The sequence below is a fragment of the Capra hircus genome, chromosome 21 (assembly GCF_001704415.2).
Source record: "Capra hircus breed San Clemente chromosome 21, ASM170441v1, whole genome shotgun sequence".
NCBI classification, from domain to species: domain Eukaryota; kingdom Metazoa; phylum Chordata; class Mammalia; order Artiodactyla; family Bovidae; genus Capra; species Capra hircus.
Window position 1 is genome coordinate 55,789,246 of NC_030828.1, and position 22,434 is coordinate 55,811,679.

General features: G+C 38.5%; 1 protein-coding gene across 1 annotated transcript in view; it reads right to left on the reverse strand.

Moving 5' to 3' along the window:
• CATSPERB (cation channel sperm associated auxiliary subunit beta) overlaps positions 1–22,434 on the reverse strand; it is a 128,765-nt gene that overhangs the window by 7,151 nt on the left and 99,180 nt on the right. Inside the window, exons 18-23 of the mRNA XM_013973131.2 lie at positions 21,105–21,437; positions 15,926–16,065; positions 9,990–10,187; positions 9,131–9,241; positions 3,982–4,092; positions 2,202–2,337 (exon numbers count right to left, since the gene is read on the reverse strand). Of these exons, the coding sequence (XP_013828585.2) occupies positions 2,202–2,337; positions 3,982–4,092; positions 9,131–9,241; positions 9,990–10,187; positions 15,926–16,065; positions 21,105–21,437 (1,029 nt within the window). The remainder of the gene's footprint in view (positions 1–2,201; positions 2,338–3,981; positions 4,093–9,130; positions 9,242–9,989; positions 10,188–15,925; positions 16,066–21,104; positions 21,438–22,434) is intronic.

Genomic DNA, 22,434 nt, shown 5'->3' on the forward strand with positions numbered 1-22,434 from the left:
CGATACATGGGATCTAAAGGGGGAAAAAACCTCTGATTGCAGCATCTGCCACTTTTCAGGATGTGAATATTCTTTTCTAAATTAAAAAAAAATTTAAGTTGAAGTATAGTTGATTTAGATGTTAGAAAAAATATTATGTTAATTCCTAGTATATAGCAAAGTGATTCAGTATATATATATATATATATATATTCTTTTTCATATTCTTTTCTATTATAGGGTATAACGGGATATTGAATATAGTTTCTTGTGTTATACAATGAGACTTGTTTAGTTATTTAGTTTATATATAGTAGTTTGTATCTGCTAATCCCAAACTCTTAATTTCTCCTTCTCCCATCGCTTTTCCCCTTTGGTAACCGTAAATTTGTTTACTATGTCAATGAGTTTTCTTCTGTTTTGAAAATAAGTTCATTTGTAACATATTTCAGATTCCACATATAAGTGATATCATATGATATTTATCTTTTTCTTCCTTACTTTGCCTAGTGTGATAATCACTAGGTCCATCTATGTTACTGCAGATGGCATTATTTCATTCATTTTATGGCTGAGCAATAGTCCATCTATATATATGTCTCTCTCTCTCTCTATGTCTCTCTCTCTCTCTCTCTCTCTCTCTATATATATATATATATATATATATATATATATATCTCACATCTTTATCCATTCATCTGTCCGTGGGCACTTAGGTTGCTTCATGTCTTGGCTATTGCAAATAGTGCTGCTATGAACAGAGGGGTGCATTGTATCTTTTTCAATTATAGTTCTTTTGGGATAGATGCCCAGGAGTGGGATTGCTGGGTCATGTGACAGTTCTCTCTTTAGTTTTTTTAAGAAACCTCCACACTGTTCTCCATAGTAATTGTACCAATTTACATTCCTACCAACAGCATGGGAGGTTTCCCTATTTTCCATACAGGGTGTGAATATCCTCTTCATGACTAACTTTAAGCAACTAGTGTGTAACAACCAGTATGCCAAAATGCTTGAATATTTAACAATTGGCGCTCAAAGAGAACAGGTTTCAGCAAACCACAGAAAATGAGGATGTTAGTTAAAGCAAAATGTTTACTAATTCTCTTTGCTCAATTTTTCATTTCAAAAATTCATATGTGGGTCAGAGTATGACTCACAGAATATGAAATGTCTGGATATTTGGTCACATTTAGAAATTTCATTTAACTCCATTTATTGATCTATCAATCTATCTACCCATCAATCTCCTTAAAAGTACGCATTCATGAACAAACACAAATGTGCAACAAAAAATTATGTATTTGAGGTAAAATTGAATTTTGGTAGATTTCATTTTACTTATTTAGAAATACTTCTGCATTATTTCAGTTATTTTATCATAAGCTATTTAATAAACTTTTCTTATATAATTAGAAGATAGATCCTATGAATAATCTGGCAACACCTTTTATATCTTCCTCCATACAAGCAATGAAAGGAGACGCCAGACCAACATGTGGCACAAACTCAATCAATCATTTTTGCAGCTAATCTAGATAATGGCCCTGAATCCAGGTCACTGAAGTGATGATGAAATAAGTGTGAGACACAGACACAGAAAACAAACTTATGGTTAACAAAGGGGAAGGGGGAAGAAGGGATAAACTAGGAGGTGGGGATTAACATATATATAGAACTATTTACAAAATAGATCACCATCAAGGACCTATTGTATAGCACAGGGAATCTACTCAATAATTTGTAATAATTTATAAAGGGTAAAGAATTTGAAAAAGAATATAGAAATATATGTACAACTGAATCATTGCACTGTATTAAAAAAAAAGTGTGAGATGATAGAAGTAGCATGAACAGTGATATAATAACTGATTAAACTTCTTTTCCAAAGACCTTTTGATTGTCTTTTGGGTAAAAAGGTTTTGTAAACCACTTCTCTAGGTAATAACAACAGTGTGTGTGCTGTGCTCAGTCGTATCTGACTCTTTGCAGCCCCATGGACTGTACCCCACCAGACTCTTCTGTCCATGGAACTTTCCAGGCAAGAATACTGGAGTGGGTTGCCATTTCCTATTCCAGGGATCTTCCTGACCTGGGGCTTGAACCCACATCTCTTGCATCTCCTGCATTGGCAGGTGGATTCTTTACCACTACGCAACCTGGGAAGCCCAAAACCCACAGTACTTATAGCTGCAACAATTGTAGAAGAAAGCAAATCCTACTTAGGTTCCAGTTTTCCCTGTTATTCACTTCAGTCACAGTAACCAGGTATGGAGTTTCCACTGGGAAATTCCCATCTTCACTGTAAACTTGCAAAGAAACTGGATATTGTATAACTGGAAACTTAAAACGAGGAACCTAAAATGCAAATGTCAAGAATGAGTATAAATTTGGGAAAGTAAATACTAATTTCATTTCCTGGAAAAGGATGAATAGAATTTGGCTATTTTAAATTAAGTGTGCTTCTGAGAGAATTTCTGCCTTCTCAGGTCATGAAAAAAAAATCTGTCTTACAGCAGAATCAGTGTGAATTTCAAAAGTAATATGCAACACTGTGGTAGCAAAACTCGAATCTTTCTATTGACCTTTTTTTTTCCCATAGGAATTTGCTATGATGATTTTTTGACTTAACCCATATCCCTTAAGGTACTGTATGAACTGTAAGGTACTGTATGAGGAGAGTGAAAAAGTTGGCTTAAAGCTCAACATTCAGAAAACAAAGATCATGGCATCTGGTCCCATCACTTCATGGGAAATAGATGGAGAAATAGTGGAAACAGTGGCAGACTTTATTTTTTTGGGCTCCAAAATCTCTGTAGATGATGACTGCAGCCATGAAATTAAAAGACGCTTACTCCTTGGAAGAAAAGTTATGACCAACCTAGACAGCGTACTAAAAAGCAGAGACATTACTTTGCCAACAAAGGTCCATCTAGTCAAGGCTATGGTTTTTCCAGTAGTCATGTATGGATGTGAGAGTTGGACTGTAAGGAAAGCTGTAAGAACTGGGTCTTCCTAAAGCCCTCTCCCTGCCAGTCATGATCTTTCCATCATACTCATTTAACTCAGGCTCTAGAGTTGAAATCTAGCTCCATCACATATTAGTGATATGATCTTTAGCAAATTACCAGGCCTCTGTGTGCCTCTAGTGAAACGAGACAAGTCATGGAGAAGCCTTAGAGCAGTATATGGTAGAAGTAAATGCTCAAGAAATAGTGGAATTCAGTAAGCGTGGAGTTGTGGTGATACATAATAGCAACCTTTGTAATTTATTGAATGCTGACTCTATGCCCAGTATAATGGTGCATGATTTTATTTTTATATAAAAACAGAACAATGATGAAATCACTTAAAATAATGTCATGTGTAGTCTGACAAGGACTTTGAAACAGATCTACTAAAAGTTATACCAAGTGCATAGGTTGAGTCAGCTAATGCAGACACCAACATCAACCTGATACATGTCTGAATGCTTGGAGACTAACAGAAGGAACTATTTGACATAGAACCCACTCTCTTAACCAGCATATTATACTGTCTTCTAGTTTGTCACTACTACCTTGAGCTTCAAGTTTGATATTCCAGAGCCTGATGCATATTATATACTCAATACTTTTTTGAATAAATCAATATTTACCACAATCTAGTGTAGTTTTTGACAGGTTATAAATTGCTATCATATAGATATATGCATGTGTGTATCTTTATAAGAACCTGTGAAATGAATAGGGCAATGCAAGTTTTATTCTCTTTTACAGATGAGGTTAATTACTATGTCTCAGTTCAGTTTAATCGCTCAATTGTGTGTGACTCTTTGCAAGAGAATTACTATGTCTGGGAACATTTAAATTATAATCTTTTTAGCTTGATGTCATCTTTAATTCTATGTCACAATAAGACATTATTTCTACGTCTTAGGTTTCATGTTTAACCAAAATGCACATTTCAAAATCTTATTAATATGAAAGCACTCTGTCTTCAGGAAATTAAAGATTATCTTACCTTTTCTCGACAATCTGAGAAAGCAACAGCATATGAAAACTTCTGATCATTTGTACAATTACACTCCTTCCGAGTAGTTGCATTTGCACACTGTTTGAATTTACCAGATCTCTGCAAATAGAATTAAAATAGGTCGATGTGCTGGTTTTGGTGGCAGAATTTCTGCAGACTGAGTAAATATGAAATAAATATTTGTTCCCTGAATGAATAAAACTTTGAGAAGGTCAAAGGGGAAAAGTCCATTAATAATAAGGTAAAAGCATAGTATTTCTGAATTTTGTCTCCTTGCTTAGTAAGGAATCCAAGTATCACTCAGCTGCTTACCTCAGGGTTACCTTAGAGTCGACAGGCAGGGGACCAGAAAGCTTGTATCATTAAAAAAAAATCATTTTATATTTGGTACGCTGAGTCTTCCTTGCTGTGCACAGGTTTCCTCTAGCCGTGGTGAGTGGGGGCTCCTCTTTGTTGAGGTGCCCGGGCTTCTCACTGTGGTGGTTTCTCTTGTTATGGAGCACGGGCTGCAGGGTGCAGAGGCTTCAGCAGTTGTGGCTCCTGGGCTCTAGAGCGTGGGCTCAGTAGTTGCGGCGCACAGGCTTAGCTGCTCCGTGGCATGTGGGATCCTCCAGACCAGGGGCCGATCCTGTGTCCCCTGCATCGGCAGGCAGATTCCTATCCACCGTACCACCAGGGAAGTCCAGCCCGTGTCATTCTGAATGCACTAACTAGGATGCTCACCTCCCTGTCCTTGGCCGCTCCCATCACTAGCATGGAAGCTGAGACCTAAAGGAGCAGACCTGGCATGCCGTGCTGCAGACTATGGGTAGTCTTCAAACGTATTATTTTGTACTTGTCTCTCCTCATCGCAGTCACTAATGCTGTTAAAATCCCCACTGTAGCCATCCACATGTTCTTCATTTTTTCATTTGATCACTCTTGCTAGAGGTTAGTTTATTCATTTTGGCAAAGAACTGGCTTTTGATTTTGATAATCAACTCTATTTCTAAAAAATGTTATTCTTCCTTCTTTTTATAAGATTACCATTCTTTTCCCCATTGCTTCTCTTTTTCTTCTTTCTATTGAGATAAAACTTATCATTGTCAAGTGTACAATGCAGTACATTCACAATGTTGTTCAATCATTACCACTATTTCATTTCAGAACTAATTTGCTGCTTAGTTGGGTTCATTAGGCTCTTTGAATCTTTTTGAACTCTTGGTTTCACAATTATATTTTCAATTTTTGACATTTTGTGTGTGTGTATGTGTGTGATGTCTGTCTCCATTTTTTTCATCATTACAATGGTTCCTTGAATTGTTCTGAAATAATTACTATGCTTATTCTAAAGTTTGCTTGTATTTATGATACTGTTTTCTGAGGCACAGTTTTTTAAGTTGAGATTATGCTTCTTTCTTATTGTGGAAGGTTTTTTTCAAATATTTGTTGTTGATCATCATTGTTCAGTCACTCAGTGATGTCCAACTCTTTGTGACCCCATGGACTGCAGCACACCAGGCTTCCCTGTCCTTCACCATCTCCTGGAGTTTGCTCAAAGTCATGTCCATTGAGTCGATGATGGCATACAACCACCTCATCCTCTGCTGTTCCCTTCTCCTCCTGCCCTCCATCTTTCCCAGCATCAGGGTCTTTTCCAATGAGTCAGTTCTTCCCATCAGGTGGCCAAGTTCAGTTCAGTTCAGTCGCTCAGTCGTGTTCGACTCTTTGCGACCCCATGAATCGCAGCACGCCAGGCCTCCCTGTTCATCACCATCTCCCGGAGTTCATTCAGACTCACGTCCACTGAGTCAGTGATGCCATCCAGCCATCTCATCCTTGGTCGTCCCCTTCTCCTGCCCCCAATCCCTCCCAGCTTCAGAGTCTTTTCCAATGAGTCAACTCTTCGCATGAGGTGGCCAAAGTACTGGAGTTTCAGCTTTAGCATCATTCCTTCCAAAGAAATCCCAGGGCTGATCTCCTTCAGAATGGGCTGGTTGGATCTCCTTGCAGTCCAAGGGACTCTCAAGAGTCTTCTCCAACACCACAGTTCAAAAGCATTAATTCTTCAGTGCTCAGCTTTCTTTACAGACCAACTCTCACATCCATACATGACCACAGGAAAAACCATAGCCTTGACTAGATGGACCTTAGTCGGCAAAGTAATGTCTCTGCTTTTGAATATACTATCTAGGTTGGTCATAACTTTTCTTCCAAGGAGTAAGCGTCTTTTAATTTCATGGCTACAATCACCATCTGCAGTGATTTTGGAGCCCCCTAAAAATAAAGTCTGACACTGTTTCCACTGTTTCCCCATCTATTTCCCATGAAGTGATGGGACCAGATGCCATGATCTTCGTTTTCTGAATGTTGAGGTTTCAGCCAACTTCTTCACTCTCCTCTTTCACTTTCATCAAGAGGCTTTTTAGCTCCTCTTCACTTTCTGCCATAAGGGTGGTGTCATGACAGGTGGCCAAAGTATTGGAGTTTTAGCTTCAGCATCAGTCCTTCCAATGAATATACAGGGTTGATTTCCTTTAGGATTGACTGGTTTGATCTTCTTGCTGTCCAAGGGACTCTCAAGAGTCTTCAACACCACAGTTTGAAAGCATTTGTCTGCTTATCCTTGGGGAGTCTAACTGTAAACTGTGTGTCTGGAATGATGTTACACATGACTGCCTAGTAAGGGGATGATGTCAGTGTAACGAGAAGTTACAGTATTGGTCCAGGTGCACTTTCCCCCCAGGTGATCAGAGGCAGAATTACATACGTTTTTAGTCTGCCCCACTAGGTAATGCTATTTAATTTGTATAGCTTTCAAAACTTGAAAGTGAAAGTGTTAGTGAAAGTGTTTGCCGCTCCGTCATGTGCCATTCTTTGTGGCCCCATGGCCTGTATAGTTTTCAAAGCTTATTCTCCCCCATTAAAGATCCTCAAAGATGTCATGTTTATCTAGCTCACTGTTGTCTCTCTAGAAAATATCTGTACAGTGTCTGATGACTCTGGAAATGCTGGAGTGTGAAATTAACATTTGTTGAATATAGAAAAGGTCCACCGAAATCTGTTATTTACTTGTATGTAAATTAGATAATTTCCTATTCAACTCCCAAGAAAATCCAGAAGAAAAAAAAAGAAAACCCAAACTAAGGATTTCCATGTAAATATATTAAACTCATATTTCAATGGAGAAGGCTTGATTCTAGTGACATAGCAGAGTTCATCTTTGGAAGAGACTAGAATTGAAGAATTCAGTATTTGAGTTGCTCATTGCCTGGAACAGAGATTTTTACCCTGAAATCTAAGGTTAAACAAGTCAGTCTAATGTTGTGCATGTATATGTGTGTATGTGTGTGTGTGTGTGTGTGTGTGTGTGTGTAACAGGGTGTGTATAAATGTGTATTATTAGTTTGTTGAACAATTTTTAAGCACTTCCTATGTCTGGCACTTTTCTGGGTACTAAAGATGCATGCGTGCCAAGTCGCTTCAGTCGTGTCCTACTCTGAGATCCTATGGACTGTAGCCTGCCAAGCTCCTCTGTCCATGGGGATTCTCCAGGCAAAAATACTGGAGTGGGTTGCCATGCCCTCCTCCAGGGAATCTTCCCAATGCAGGGATTGAACCCATGTCTCTTATATCTCCTGCATTTGCAGGCAGGTTCTTTACCACTGAGCCACCTTCAAGGGACACTAATGATAGCAGAGAGAATAAAACTGATTAAAAATCCTCAATAATAACCCTGTCTTATGTAGCTTACCTTTTAATGAAATCTAATAAATAAACGGGTAAAACATGTAAAATTGTAAAAGGGGCAATGAAGAAAAATAAGGCAGGGAAGAGGGGCAAGACTGGTATCAGTGGAGGTGGATGGTACAGTTTTAAACAGAGTGGTCAAGGAAGGCCTCACAATGATGGCAACATTTAAGCAAAAACCTGAAGATGGTGATGAGATGTGCCATGTGATATCTGGCAGAAGTGCATTCCAGACAGAGGAAAGTTCTGAAGCTTAAAGACCCTGAGGTGAAAATACACGTAGTAGGTTTGAAGAATAGCAAGGAGGCCAACATGGCCAGAGCAGACTGACCTGGGGGGAATCAGGTCAGATGCAAATTCAAGGCTAAACGATGGAGGACCTTATAAACCATTGTAAGAATAAAGCTTTTATTCTGAATGAGACAGGGAGATGAAGAGTTTTGAACAAAAGGAACAACCATTTTCTGTCTTTGTGTGTGCACCTACGTTCAAGAATGAATATGAATGTCTACGTGTCCATATATATACGCAGGTGTGTTTTTCTGGAGGGAGATTTCACAGGTATCTATGAGGTTCCCTTGGGCAGCTACCCCATGATGCACTTTCCTTTTGAACCTAGTGGCTTCTCTCTGTTCTCTCTACTTTGTTCACTCAAACTCGAGAGAGGCAGAGTGCTGCTGGGGTTTGGTTATTTTCTAGGCAGGAAATGAGTCTATGTTGGAGCAAACACTCTTCTCTCCTTTGGGACATCATTCCTTTTACAGGGCTCGAACTATGAGATGCTTTGGGGCTCTTTCATTAAACAAAACATACAAACAAAAACCAATATTCTCATACCCCTTATGCTCTTTGAAATTCAAGTGGGAGTTTGGGAGAGGTCAAGGGGAAAGAGTCCATTTAGACTCTTCGGTTCCAAAACCAAATCCAGAAATAGCAGTATAATATCATATAAGAAACGAATCGCCAGTCTAGGTTCGATGCAGGGTGCAGGATGCTTGGGGCTGGTTGCACTGGGATGACCCGGAGGGATGGTGTTGGGGGGGGAGGTGGGAGGGGGGTTCGGGATTGGGAACACGTATACACCTGTGGTGGATTCATGTTGATGTGTGGTAAAACCAATACAATATTGTCAAGTAAAAAATAATAATAAATAAAAAAAAGAGAGAAGAAACGGCTAAAGTAGTAGCAGGAAGAACAGGGACAGCAGTAGTAATCATAGTAGTGGCAGTAGTAAGGGAGGAGGAGAGGAGGGGGAGGGGAAGGAGAAGCAGCGCTGCTGTATAGGTCATATTATGCTTAACTTAACTTCTCATCTAATCTCTGCAGCTAGGTCTGTTCATCTGTAATTTTACTGAATGGTTTCTTGAATTAAGATAAATACTAGTTTATCTGCAGAAAAAATATTTACCTTTGACTTGTAAAATAGATTTCTTGGTATGGGTTTGCTAGGATCTACATGATAAAAATTATCTGTAAGTGGAATAGCAATTCCCATATTAGATGGAGGCCTGTAGTTTATCTGAAAATGATCAAACAAAGATACTGTAAATTCATTGTTATTTACCAAGTCTTTAATTTAAAAATCTTGATTTTCCAGAAAAGCATTCAAAACAGATATTTCACTTTTAGCTCCTTGTATTTAAGTAAATTTCTCTTCCCCCAGCACTCCCTCAACCATGCTAATGCAACTTGGACCTTGTAAATAAGTGAAAAAAGTTTTAGAGACTAAGGTAGCTGTCATGAAGTCATGCAACAAAGTTTAAAAATCTTATTAAGAGTCTTAGTGACATATTTAATAAATAATTCAATTATTTACTAAATAATTGATGGTTTGGGTAATAATTTGGGATTTTTTGTTACAAAGAAAATTATAAGTAATCAGTTAACAAAGAGCAGTAATTAATATTTTAAAAACAGTCACGTGTTCTGAGACAAAAATTAAAATTGTTACTACATTGAAATGGGACCAGTAATATATATCAGCTCAAGACAAGTATGAGTCAGCTTAAGGGCAAATAGCTGTATATACTGTGAAAGCCCAAGATTATGCCACCATAATATAGTAGAAAATAATGATGAGACTATTACACTAAGAAAAACCATTAGTTCAGAACATTTTCACATTTTAGTCATCATATCCTCAAAATGACATGAGGGTTGAAAAATAACTGAAGTGTTCTGAGTAATTCAGGAAAGAAATGCTAAGACCGAATGGCCAGCTAGTCACACAAAAGTAACATATCACTGGAACTGCTTAGGTTTCTTACCGGCAAAACTTTGATCATATTAAAACCCTGACTGTTCACGTACACTCCACTCATCCAGTCTTCCAAGGGGATAATTTCACTAGGAATGTGATGCATAGACTTGAGATAACTACAGCTGCTTTTCAACATTGGCACGAATGTTGTAACATAGCACTCAGTCGATGCTCCCCAGACAATAAACTCCAGTGAAGTTGAACCCTGGAAATATCCAAATAAATGAAGGTTAATTAAAGTAACTGTTATCTACTGAACTGTGCCTATACCATATGTTGAGGTCCCAACCTCCAGTATCTCAGAATGGGACTATATTTGGCGATAAGGCCTTTTTGTTGTCATTGTTCATATACTTAGTTATGTCCGACTCTTTGGAGACCCCATGGACTGCAGCACACCAGGCTTCCCTGTCCGTCACAAACTCCCAGAACTTGCTCAAACTCATGTCCATTGAGTTGGTGATGCCATCCAACCATCTCATTCTTTGTCGTCCGCTTCTCTTCCTGCCTTTAATCTTTCCCCGTATCAGGGTCTTTTCTAATGAGTCAGCTCTTCGTATCAGGTGGCCAAAGTATTGGAGCTTCAGCTTCAGCATCAGCCCTTCCAATGAATATTCAGGATTTATTTCTTTAGGATTGACTGGTTTGATCTCCTTGCAGTCCAAGAGACTCTCAGGAGTCTTCTCCAGCACCACAGTTCAAAAGCATCAGTTCTTTGGTGCTCAGCCTTCTTTATGGTCCAATGCTCACAAACATACATGACTACTGGAAAAACCTTAGCTTTGACCAGATGGACCTTTGTTGGGAAAGTAATGTCTCTGCTCCTCAATATGCTGTCTAGGTTGGTCATAGCTTCCCTTCCAAGGAGCAAGCATCTTTTAATTTCATGCCTGCAGTTGCCATCTGAAGTGATTTTGGAGCCCAAGAAAATAAAATCTGTCACTGTTTCCGTTGTTTCCCCATCTATTTGCCATGAAATGATGGGATTGGATGCCACGATCTTCGTTTTTTTTTTAAGTTTAGTTTTAAGCCAGCTTTTTCCTCTTTCACCTTCATCAGTTCAGTTCAGTCATTCAGTCATCTCTGACTCTGTGCGACCCCATGAACTGCAGCACACCAGGCCTCCCTGTCCATCACCAACTCCCAGAGTCCACCCAAACCCATGTCCAATGAGTTGGTGATGCCATTCAACCATCTTATCCTCTGTCATCCCCTTCTCCTCCTGCCCTTAATCTTTCCCAGCATCAGGGTCTTTTCAAATGAGTCAGCTCTTCACATCAGGTGGCCAAAGTACTGGAGTTTCAGCTTCACCATTAGTCCTTCCAATGAACACCCAGGACTGATCTCCTTTAGGATCGACTGTTTGGATCTCCTTGCAGTCCAAGGGACTCTTTTTTTTCCTTTTTTTGCTATATATATATATATTTTTTACTTTATTTTACTTTACAATACTGTATTGGTTTTGCCATACATTGACATGAATCCACCATGGGGGTACATGCGTTCCCAAACATGAGCCCCCCTCCCACCTCCCTCCCCATAACATCTCTCTGGGTCATCCCCGTGCACCAGCCCCAAGCATGCTGTATCCTGCATCAGACATAGACTGGCGATTCGATTCTTACATGATAGTATACATGTTTCAATGCCATTCTCCCAAATCATCCCACCCTCTCCCTCTCCCTATGAGTCCAAAAGTCCGCTATACACATCTGTGTCTTTTTTGCTGTCTTGCATACAGGGTCATCATTGCCATAAGAGTCTTCTCCAACACCACAGTTCAGAAGTATCAATTCTTCGGCACTTAGCTTTCTTTATAGTCCAACTCTCACATCCATACATGACCACTGGAAAAACCATAGCCTTTTCTAGATGGACGTTTGTTGACAAATTAATGTCTCTTCATCAAGAGGCTCTTTAGTTCCTCTTCTCTTTCTGCCATAAGGGTGGTGTCATCTGCATATCTGAGGTTATTGGTATTTCTCCAAGCAAACTTGATTCCAGCTTGTGCTTTATCCAGCCTGGCATTTTGCATGATGTACTCTGTATATAAGTTAAATAAGCAGGGTGACAATATACAGCTTTGACTTACTCCTTTTCCAACTTGGAACCAGTCCATTGTTCCATGTCCAGTTCTAACTGTTGCTTCTTGACCAGCATACATTTCACAGGAGGCAGGTAAGGTGGTCTAGTATTCCCATCTCTTTAAGAATTTTCCAGTTTGTTGTGATCCACACAATCAAAGGCTTTAGCGTAGTCAATGAAGTAGAAGTAGATGTTTTTCTGGAATTCTCTTGCTTTTTCCTTGATCCAGCAGATGTTGGCAATTTGATCTCTGGTTACTCTGCCTTTTCTAAATCCAGCTTGAATATCTGGGAGTTCTCAGTTCACATACTCTTGAGGCCTAACTTGGAGAATTTTGAGCATTACTTTGCTCAAAAAAAAGTGTGTGAAATGAGTGCAATTGTGCGTTAATTTGAACATTCTTTGTTCAAAGGCCTAAGGAGGTAATTAGTTTAAGGCCTTAAAAGAGGTAATTAAATTAAGATGAGATAATTAGTGTGGGCTCAAATCCAATATGATGGCCATCACATAACAACAGGAAATTTGAACACAGACATGCACAGCGGGGAGACCAAGTGAAGACACAGGGAGGAGTCAGCCATCTGCAATCCAAGGACAAAGACTTTAGAAGAAACCAACCCTGCCAATGCCTTGCTCTTGGCTTTTAGCCTCCAGAACGGTGAGAAAATAAATTTCTGTTGCTTAAGCCACTCAGTCCATTGTATTTTGTTATGGCAGCCCTGGCAAACTAGGACAGTAATCAACTAAAGAATATAGAAAATGAAAAGAAATAAAAAAGAATGATAATATAATAGAAGACAAAAATAGAGTCATAAATTTGACCATAATGATCTGTTTTAGAATCTTAACAGAAGACATATTCTTTTCCAGGAAGAAATACATCCCAATCTAATTGGCTGTGGGTGACATTTGAAAATGAACAAGGATCAAGTGTTTATTATTAAATAAACACTATAATTGGATGTAGTTGGATATAAAACCAACTTAGAATAGCAAGGCCTTTCTCTTTCATTGATGAGCCTGTGGACATTTGCTTTGATAATACGAATAAAATAACTTCCATTGGTATACATTCTGAAAAGAAGATATTCACTTAGCAATCACTGTATTTCACAAAGATATGTTTTTAGTAGAAATTTGTGTACAGAAAACATATTTTCCCCTTGCACAACATTAAACATTCAACAAAATTTGATAAATTCTGTTTGAAATTCTCAAGTATTTCTGGAAATTAAAAAATGTAGAGATACTAATAATTGTAGAGATATAGTAACTCTGGTAGTTTTGTCCCTATCCCCAAACTCTGTATTCCATTAAAAATAATAATTTTTAATGAATTCTGCCAAGTTCAATAAGAAATAAGTAAGCAAACAGAAACATCCAGAATACTGGAGACTCTGCAACATAACTGACTCAACAGCAGCAGTTCAATGACAGGGGAAGATAATGGAGCAATATATTTTTGATGAAAAGAGATGAATAAATAACCACAGACTATGTGACTCTTGTTTGGATCCGAATTCAAACCAACCATGAACAATTTTTTGGAGAAAATTGGGGGAATTTGCTTATGGATTGGACTTTATAGAATATCAAAACAAATTTAGCTTAAAAAATTTCAAGGGTGAAAATGGTATTCTTGTTATGTGAGAGATTATACACATATTTTTGAAGATGTGTATGATGGCATATATGTATGAATTTGAGAAAACTCCTGGAGACAGTGGCGGACAGAGGAGCCTGGCATGCTATAGTCCATGCAGTTGCAAAGAGTTGGACATGACTTAGCAACTGAACAACAACATGGAAGCATATAGGAGTGAAGTGACATGAAGTTGCTATTCATTTAACAGAATATAATATATTGTATTATAAGAGAATATAAATGAATTCTGAATATCATTGGTCAGAATATAAACCCCCCCAAAAAAAGTTAGAATGATAAAACAAGTGTCAAAACCCTGACTGTTTAATTTGAGAAATAGGTATATGGAAATTCATCTTTTGTCTATATCTGAAAATTTTCATGATAGACAAATTTTAGTATATACAAAAATATTTATTGACACAAAGGATTCTACCATAAAATTAAGCGGAAGTAATAGCTTACAGTGAATGGTGTCAGATTTGTGATTTCCGAAGAAAAGAATTTAGCTTCAGGACCAGAGAAGAGGCTCCAGGTAGTCAGAGCTTCATGTGGCAGAAGTTTTATTACAGTGAAAAAGAGACACAGAAAGCTTCTGAAATAGACATCAGAAGGGGGAAGAGTGTCCCACTCTTGATAGTTTTATCAAGGCCTTATATTCTTTTTCCCTGATGACTTCCCCGGTGGCTCAGAAGGTAAAGCGTCTGCCTACCATTCAGGAGACCCGGGTTCAATCCCTGGGGTGGGAAGATCCTCTGGAGAAGGAAATGACAACCCACTCCAGTACTCTTGCCTGGAAAATCCCATGGACGGAGGAATGTGGTGGGCTACAGTGCATGGGGTCGCAAAGAGTCTGACACAACTGAGCAACTTCACTTTATATACTTTTTCAATTGGTTACTAACAATAGAAAGGTTTTACCAGACCCACTCCCACAACATACATTTTAAGATAACAGGATTAGTCAGAAGGTTCTTAAGGAGAAACATGGCCTTAAGCAGGATATATTGCTGTTATATAATCATTAGTATAGACTTTAAGGAAAAACATACCCTTGAGCAAATGAGTTGCTTTGTTGTGTAATCATTAGCTCTGGGATTAAAGAAAGTTAATCTCTATTTCTTAGAAGAAATAGATTGTTGCAATAACAATTCAGAGCTTAAGGAAAAAACATCTTATGTGAGTAAGATGAGGGAATGTAGAAAAAAAAATGTATCCCTTTCTCCTTGAGGGCCTCGGACCATTATCAACCTCTCAGAAGGAGCAAATTTTTTAAAGTGTATATATAATGCTCTCCTAGTTTCAGGGGAAAAAGGAAAAAATGGAAAATTCATTATTGTTCAGTCACTAAGTTGTGTCTGACTCTGAGATCCCATGAACTGCAGCACACCAGGCTTCCCTGTCTTTCACTACCTCCTGGAGTTTGCTCAAACTCATGTCCATTGAGTCAGTGATGCCATCCAACCATCTCATCCTCTGTCTCCCCCTTCACCTCTTGCCTTCAATCCTTCCCAGCATCAAGGTCTTTTCCAATGAGTCAGTTCTTCGCATCAGGTGGCAAAAGTATTGGAGCTTCAGCACTCATCCTTCCAGTGAATACTCAGTGTTTATTTTCTTGTTGACCATTTTCTATGTGCCAGAGAGTTATTGAAATGGCCTACATGAATTATCACATTTAACTCTCAAAACAATCCTATGAAGTATTATTATTATCACTTCCGTTTTATAGATGAGGAAATTTGGTCAAAGTATGTTTCTCAAGCTCACAAAAACACTGCCTGCATGTGTGCTAAGTCGATTCAGTCGTGTCCAACTCTTTGGGACCCTATGGACTGTAGCCCGCCAGGCTCCTCTGTCCATAGGATTCTCCAGGCAAGAATACTGGAGTGGGTTGCTGAGCCTTCCTCCAGGGGATCTTCCAACCCAGGGATCAAGCCCATCTCTCTTGAGTCTTCTGCATTGGCAGGTAGGTTCTTTACCACTAGTGCCATCTGGGAAGCCCACAAAAGCAGTCGCAGCAGTACCAGTCTTTTCTGGGGCTCAATTTTTTAATGTCTATCACATACAGCCTTTTTGTAATGCCCAAGATGTTAAAAGTGTTTCATCATCCTTGATAGGTAGGATTATGCATAATTTTTCCTTCTTTTTCTTGGTTTATACGCTAAATTTTCTATAATCAATAGATTTTAAAAAATAATTAAAGAAAAATTTACTTGGTGTAAAGTTTTGCTAGCTGTAGAAACTTCCATTATATAACTATCAGTTTCATCAAAATAGCCTTCAACTTTAACTTCCAACAAATTTGGGTTTCCAACAATTACTTGCAGTAGTGGTATTTTAAGCGTTGTAAGAACTATGGAAACAAAACCAAGAGTTAACATAAAATTAAGAAAAATTTAAGCAGTTTCATAATGATTGGTCAATTAGAATTCTAGAACATCTACAGAATCTATTATGAAGGCTGCATAATGGCCACAAATATAGCTAGGGAACTTTAATACCCCTTTGAAAAAATTTTATTTTTTTAATTTTTAAAATTTATTTACTTTAATTGGAGGCTAATTACAATATTGTAGTGGTTTTTGCCATACACTGACATGAAACAGCCATGGGTGTACATGTGTTCCCCATCCTGAACACCCCCCACCACCTCCCTCCCCATCCCATCCCTCAAGGTCATCCCAGTGTATCAGCCCTGAGCACCATGTCTCATGCATTGAACCTGGACTGGCGATCTGTTTCACATATAATAATATACATGTTTCAATGCTATTCTCCCAGATCATCCCACCCTCGCCTTCTCCCCCAGAGTCCAAAAGACTGTTCTATACATCTGTGTCTCTTTCGCTGTCTCGCATACAGGGTTATCGTTACCAACTTTCTAAATTCCATATATATGCGTTCAGTTCAGTTCAGTCGCTCAGTTCAGTCCAATTCTTTGTGACTCCATGAATTTCAGCATGCCAGGCCTCCCTGTCCATCACCAACTCCCGGAGTTCACTCAAACTCATGTCCATCGAGTCAGTGATGCCATCCAGCCATCTCATCCTCTGTCATCCCCTTGTCCTCCTGCCCCCAATCCCTCCCAGCATCAAAGTCTTTTCCAATGAGTCAACTCTTTGCATGAGGTGGCCAAAGTATTGGAGTTTCAGCCTCAGCATCAGTCCTTCCAATGAACACCCAGGACTGATCTCCTTTAGGATGGACTGGTTGGATCTCCTTGCAGTCCAAGGGACTCTCAAGAGTCTTCTCCAACACCACAGTTCAAAAGCATCAATTCTTCGGCGCTCAGCTCTCTTCACAGTCCAACTCTCACATCCATACATGACCAATGGAAAAACCATAGCCTTGACTAGATGGAACTTTGTTGGCAAAGTAATGTCTCTGCTTTTTAATATGCTATCTAGGTTGGTCATAACTTTCCTTCCAAGGAGTAAGCATCTTTTAATTTCATGGCTGCAATCACCATCTGCAGTGATTTTGGAGCCCCCCATAAAAAGTCTGACACTGTTTCCACTATTTCTCCATCTATTTCCCATGAAGTGATGGGACCAGATGCCATGATCTTCATTTTCTGAATGTTGAGCTTTAAACCAACTTTTTCCCTCTCCTCTTTCACTTTCATCAAGAGGCTTTTTAGCTTCTCTTCACTTTCTGCCATAAGGGTGGTGTCATCTGCATATCTGAGGTTATTGATATTTCTCCCGGCAATCTTGATTCCAGCTAGTGCTTCCTCCAGCCCAGCATTTCTCATGATGTATTCTGCATAGAAGTTAAATAAGTAGGGTGACAATATACAGCCTTGACATACTCCTTTTCCTATTTGGAACCAGTCTGTTGTTCCATGTCCAGTTCTAACTGTTGCTTCCTGGCCTGCATACAGGTTTCTCAAGAGGCAGGTCAGGTGGTCTGGTATTCCCATCTCTTTCAGAATTTTCCACAGTTTATTGTGATCTACACAGTCAAAGGCTTTGGCATAGTCAATAAAGCAGAAATAGATGTTTTTTCTGGAACTCTCTTGCTTTTTCCATGATCCAGCGGATGTTGGCAATTTGATCTCTGGTTCCTCTGTCTTTTCACATATGGCTGAAGCCTGGCTTGGAGATTTTTTGAGCATTACTTTACTAACATGTAAGATGAGTGCAATTGTGTGGTAGTTTGAGCATTCTTTGGCATTGCCATTCTTTGGGATTGGAATGAAAACTGACCTTTTCCAGTCCTGTGGCCACTGCTGAGTTTTCCCAATTTGCTGGCATATTGAGTGCAGCACTTTCACAGGATCATCTTTCAGGATTTGAAATAGCTCAACTGGAATTCCATCACCTCCACTAGCTTTGTTCATAGTGATGCTTCCTAAGGCCCACTTGACTTCACATTCCAGGATGTCCGGCTCTAGGTGAGTGGGAGTGATCACACCTTCATGATTATCTTGGTCGTGAAGATCTTTTTTGTACAGTTCTTCTGTGTATTCTTGCCACCTCGTCTTAATATCTTCTGCTTCTGTTAGGTCCATACCATTTCTGTCCTTTATCTAGCCCATCTTTGCATGAAATATTCCCTTGGTATCTCTAATTTTCTTGAAGAGATCTCTAGTCTTTCCTATTATATTGTTTTCCTCTATTTTATATATATATTATATATATATTATACAATTATTTTTATAATGTCTTTCTTGTTTTTCCATCAACTCAAGATTGAAATTTTGTTTCCTATGCTTGTTGACTTTTTCTTATGTTGGGTCATTTCCTTACATGGTTTTAAAATTATTTTTCTCAATACATGGTCAGTGTAGATAGTATTTTTTTAATTGGAGGATAATTGCCTTACAATATCGTGTTGGCCTCTGCCATTCATCAGCATGATTTAGCCATAGGTATACATATATCCTCTCTCTTATGAACCCACCTCCCATCTCCCACCCTATCACACCCGTCTAGGTTCACAGAACACTGGGTTGAGCTCCCTGTGTCACACAGAAAATTCCCACTTGCTATCTATTTTACATGTGGTAATGTGTATGTTTCCATGCAGTTCTTTCAATCCGTCCCACCCTCTCCTTCTCCCACTCTCTCCTTCTCCCACTGTGTTCACAAGTCTGTTCTCTATGTTTGCGTCTTCATTGCTGCCCTGCAAATAGGTTCATTAGTACCATCATTCTAGATTCCAAACATATGCACAGAGTAAAGTAAGTCAGAAAGACTGACTTTTTTTTTGCGCAAGTCCATGTTACCTGGATTATGAAAGTATTCATACAGGTAGTTTTGTGCTTCCTTAAGCTGGGGCCTAGGGGTTGTAATGATTTCTCAGTTTGATATTCTTGTTTCTGGTGTGTAGTCTCTGGGTGTTACACAGTCTAGAAGTTTGGGTTTTTTATAAGAAATTCTTTGAGAGTCCCATGGAGATCATAGTCCCCCCATCTCCTTCTTTGGGTTGTTGGGTAGTATTGTTCTTATTGCCTCATCACCTCTCCACTATCTGATGGTTCCAGCCTTACTTAATGTTTTCAGTTCCAACTTCATACCATAAGGTAGAAATGTCTAAAGGTCTACATCTTCAAACCAATGGCTGGGCATTAAAACACATTCCACTGTCTAAGTGATCTACATCTGAGCCTCATAACCTTGTAGGAGCTACACATTAGCTAACTCTTTTGACTTTGAATTCCTTCTTCATTTCTTGTTGTTGCTCAGTTGCAAAGTGGTGTCTGACTCTTTGCGACCCCATGGACTACAGCACACCAGGCTTCCCTGTCTTTCACCAACTCTCAGAGTTTGCTCAAACTCATGTCCAATGAGTTGGTGATGCCATCCAACCATATTGTCCTCTGTTGTCCCTTCTGAAAGAATATTCAGGATTGATTTCCTTTAGGATTGACTGATTTGATCTCCTTGCAGTCCAAGGGACTCTGAAGGTCTTCTCCAACATCACAGTTCAAAAACATCAATTCTTTGGCACTCAGCCTTCTGTATGGTCCATTGCTCACATCCATACATGACTACTGGAAAAACCTTATCTTTGACTAGATGGACCTTTGTTGGAAAAATGATATCTCTGCTTCTTAATAAGCTATCTAGGTTTGTCATAGCTTTTCATCCAAGGAGCAAGCATCTTTTAATTTCATGGCTGCAGTTGCCATCTGAAGTGATTTTGGAGCCCAATAAAATAAAGTCTGTCACTGTTTCCATTGTTTTCCCATCTATTTGCCATGAAATGATGGGACTGGATGCCACAATCTTCATTTTTTTGAAAGTTGAGTTTTAAGCCAGCTTTTTTACTGTCCTCTTTCACTTTCATCAAGAAGCTCTTTAGTTCCTCTTCGCTTTCTGCCATAATGGTGGTGTCATCTGCATGTCTGAGGTTATTGATATTTCTCCTGGAAATCTTGATTTCAGCTTGTGCTTCATCCAGCCTGGCATTTTGCATGATGTACTCTGCATATAAGTTAAATAAGCAGGATGGCAATATATAGCCTTGACATACTTCTTTTCTAACTTGGAACCAGTCCATTGTTCCATGTTCAGTTCTAACTGTTGCTTTTTTACCTGCATACAGGTTTCTCAGGATGCAAGGAAGGTGGTCTGGTATTCCCATCTCTTTAAGAGTTTTCTACAATTTGTTGTGATCCACACATCAAAGGCTTTAGTGTAGTGAATGAAGCAGATGTTTTTCTGGAATTCTCTTGCTTTTCCTATGATCCAGTGGATATCTGATTCCTCTACGTTTTCCAAATCCAGCTTGAATATCTGAAAGTTCTTGGTTCACATACTGTTGAAGCCTAGCCTGGAGAATTTTGAGCAATACTTTGCTAACGTCTTCATTTCTAATGACAAGATTTTCCTTTTTCTCTCTTCTCTCTTTCATCTTTCTTTCCTCACTTTCTAGCTAAGTTATTTACTAAAGTTTTTTGTTTTACTTTTTCCAGCATGCTGTTTTACCATCATCTTTAGTAAGTTTTATATTTTTAAATAAATAAATACTTGGAAAATGGAGCAAAGTATAGAATTCTATTTAAAAGGTTTTTTTTTCTTAAAATAAATACTTGAAATGGTTATAACCATAACAAGGTAATTAAAAGGTTTTCTTTTCAGAGGGCAGCTAAAGTTTAAAATCTTCTGTAAATTTGGGCTGATACTATAAACCTCATTTTTCTCATTTATAAAATAAGGATTATAATTAGCCCATTAGGATAGTCATAAACCATAAATTTTAAATGTATAAAAACATTTAATACAGAGTTTTGCATAAGTGCTCAATAATTAGAAGCTTATACTATTAGTGATAGAATGCCACCTACTAATGAAACCAAAGATAAAGGAAATATCTGAGTGTATTTTACATGCAAGAAAAGCAATAATATCTCCTCTTGTTATTTCCCAATAAAAATAAACTTACCATTTGTATTAGGTATGACCTTCATTTTTAAAGTGTGAGATTTCCCCAGATCAATGTATTTCAGGACACTGAGGGATAGTGAATCATCATGTTGTTGAAACCAGTAATTACATGGTTTTGCATATATGTTCCATGTTTGTCCATTCCTTTTTCCAAAGTTGTATAAGAACCAGGAGTCTTTTTGAAAGGTCATGTTACGGGGTACTATTTCAGGCATAGTAGCAACAGCTAAAGCATTCTCATTGTCTAATATCGTTGTGATCAGGAAGCTGCTATAACCAGGAATCACCACAGTCTTTTCTATATCAGAATCTTGAAATGAGGAGATAACACCTGGAGCTAAAACAAGAATGATTTGGTATAAAATAGAACAGCCAATGTTCTCCAAGCAATACTGGTGGACCCAACTGAGGAATACATTATTTGAGTTTTTAAACTATGGTCTTAACTAGAGAACATATTTGTCATATTTCTGGTCATAATTCAAATTATTTTGTTGAAAGTGTTATCACAAATATGCCAAACACAACATCTACTGTGAAACCAGTTCTATAAAATTCTCAGCAAAAGACAACCCACACAGGGTTAAGTAATTATAAGAAAGTTGATTTCTTTTCTATAGAACTAGTAAGAGCCTTAATAACCTAGAGATTGGAGAAAATCCATCAGAGTGGATATGAGAGAAGGCGAAAGATGGCTGTTTGAAGGAGAGGAAAGTCATTATTTTAAAATGTTTTTGAAACACATCAACAATGATACTCACTTTGTTCTGAAAAAAATAAATAGAAGTAGTCTGAAGAGAACCTCATAATTCCTTTATGCACACATGTTCTAATTTTTCCCATTTCAATAAACCAACAAAAAACCCTTTTTTACATTCCCTTCGACTACCATTTCATTTCTCTTTTCCCCTTCACTGTGAGATTCCCCCAAAGGATTGCCTTATTCACTGTCTTCAATTCCCTGCCTCTTGTAATTTTTTGACCCTAATCCAATGACATGTCATTTTTGTCTACATGATTCCACACAACAACAGCTTTTGTCAACTTTACCAGTGACTTTGACACAGATGCATCGGGCAGTTTTCTCTCCCGACCTCTTTTCTAAACCCACCTCTTGGCAGCATCCAGCAGAGCATCACTCCTTCCTTCCTGAAGTAACTTCTTCACTTGGTTTCTGAGACATACTCTCTTCTCCTAGTAGACCATCCAGTCTTCCCCATCTCTCTGACCACTAAATGTTGGAAAACTGGAGACTGGGTCTCAAACCTTTTCCTTTCTTTATCTACACCTGCTTTCCCAGTGATCTCATCTAATCTAGCAGCATTAAC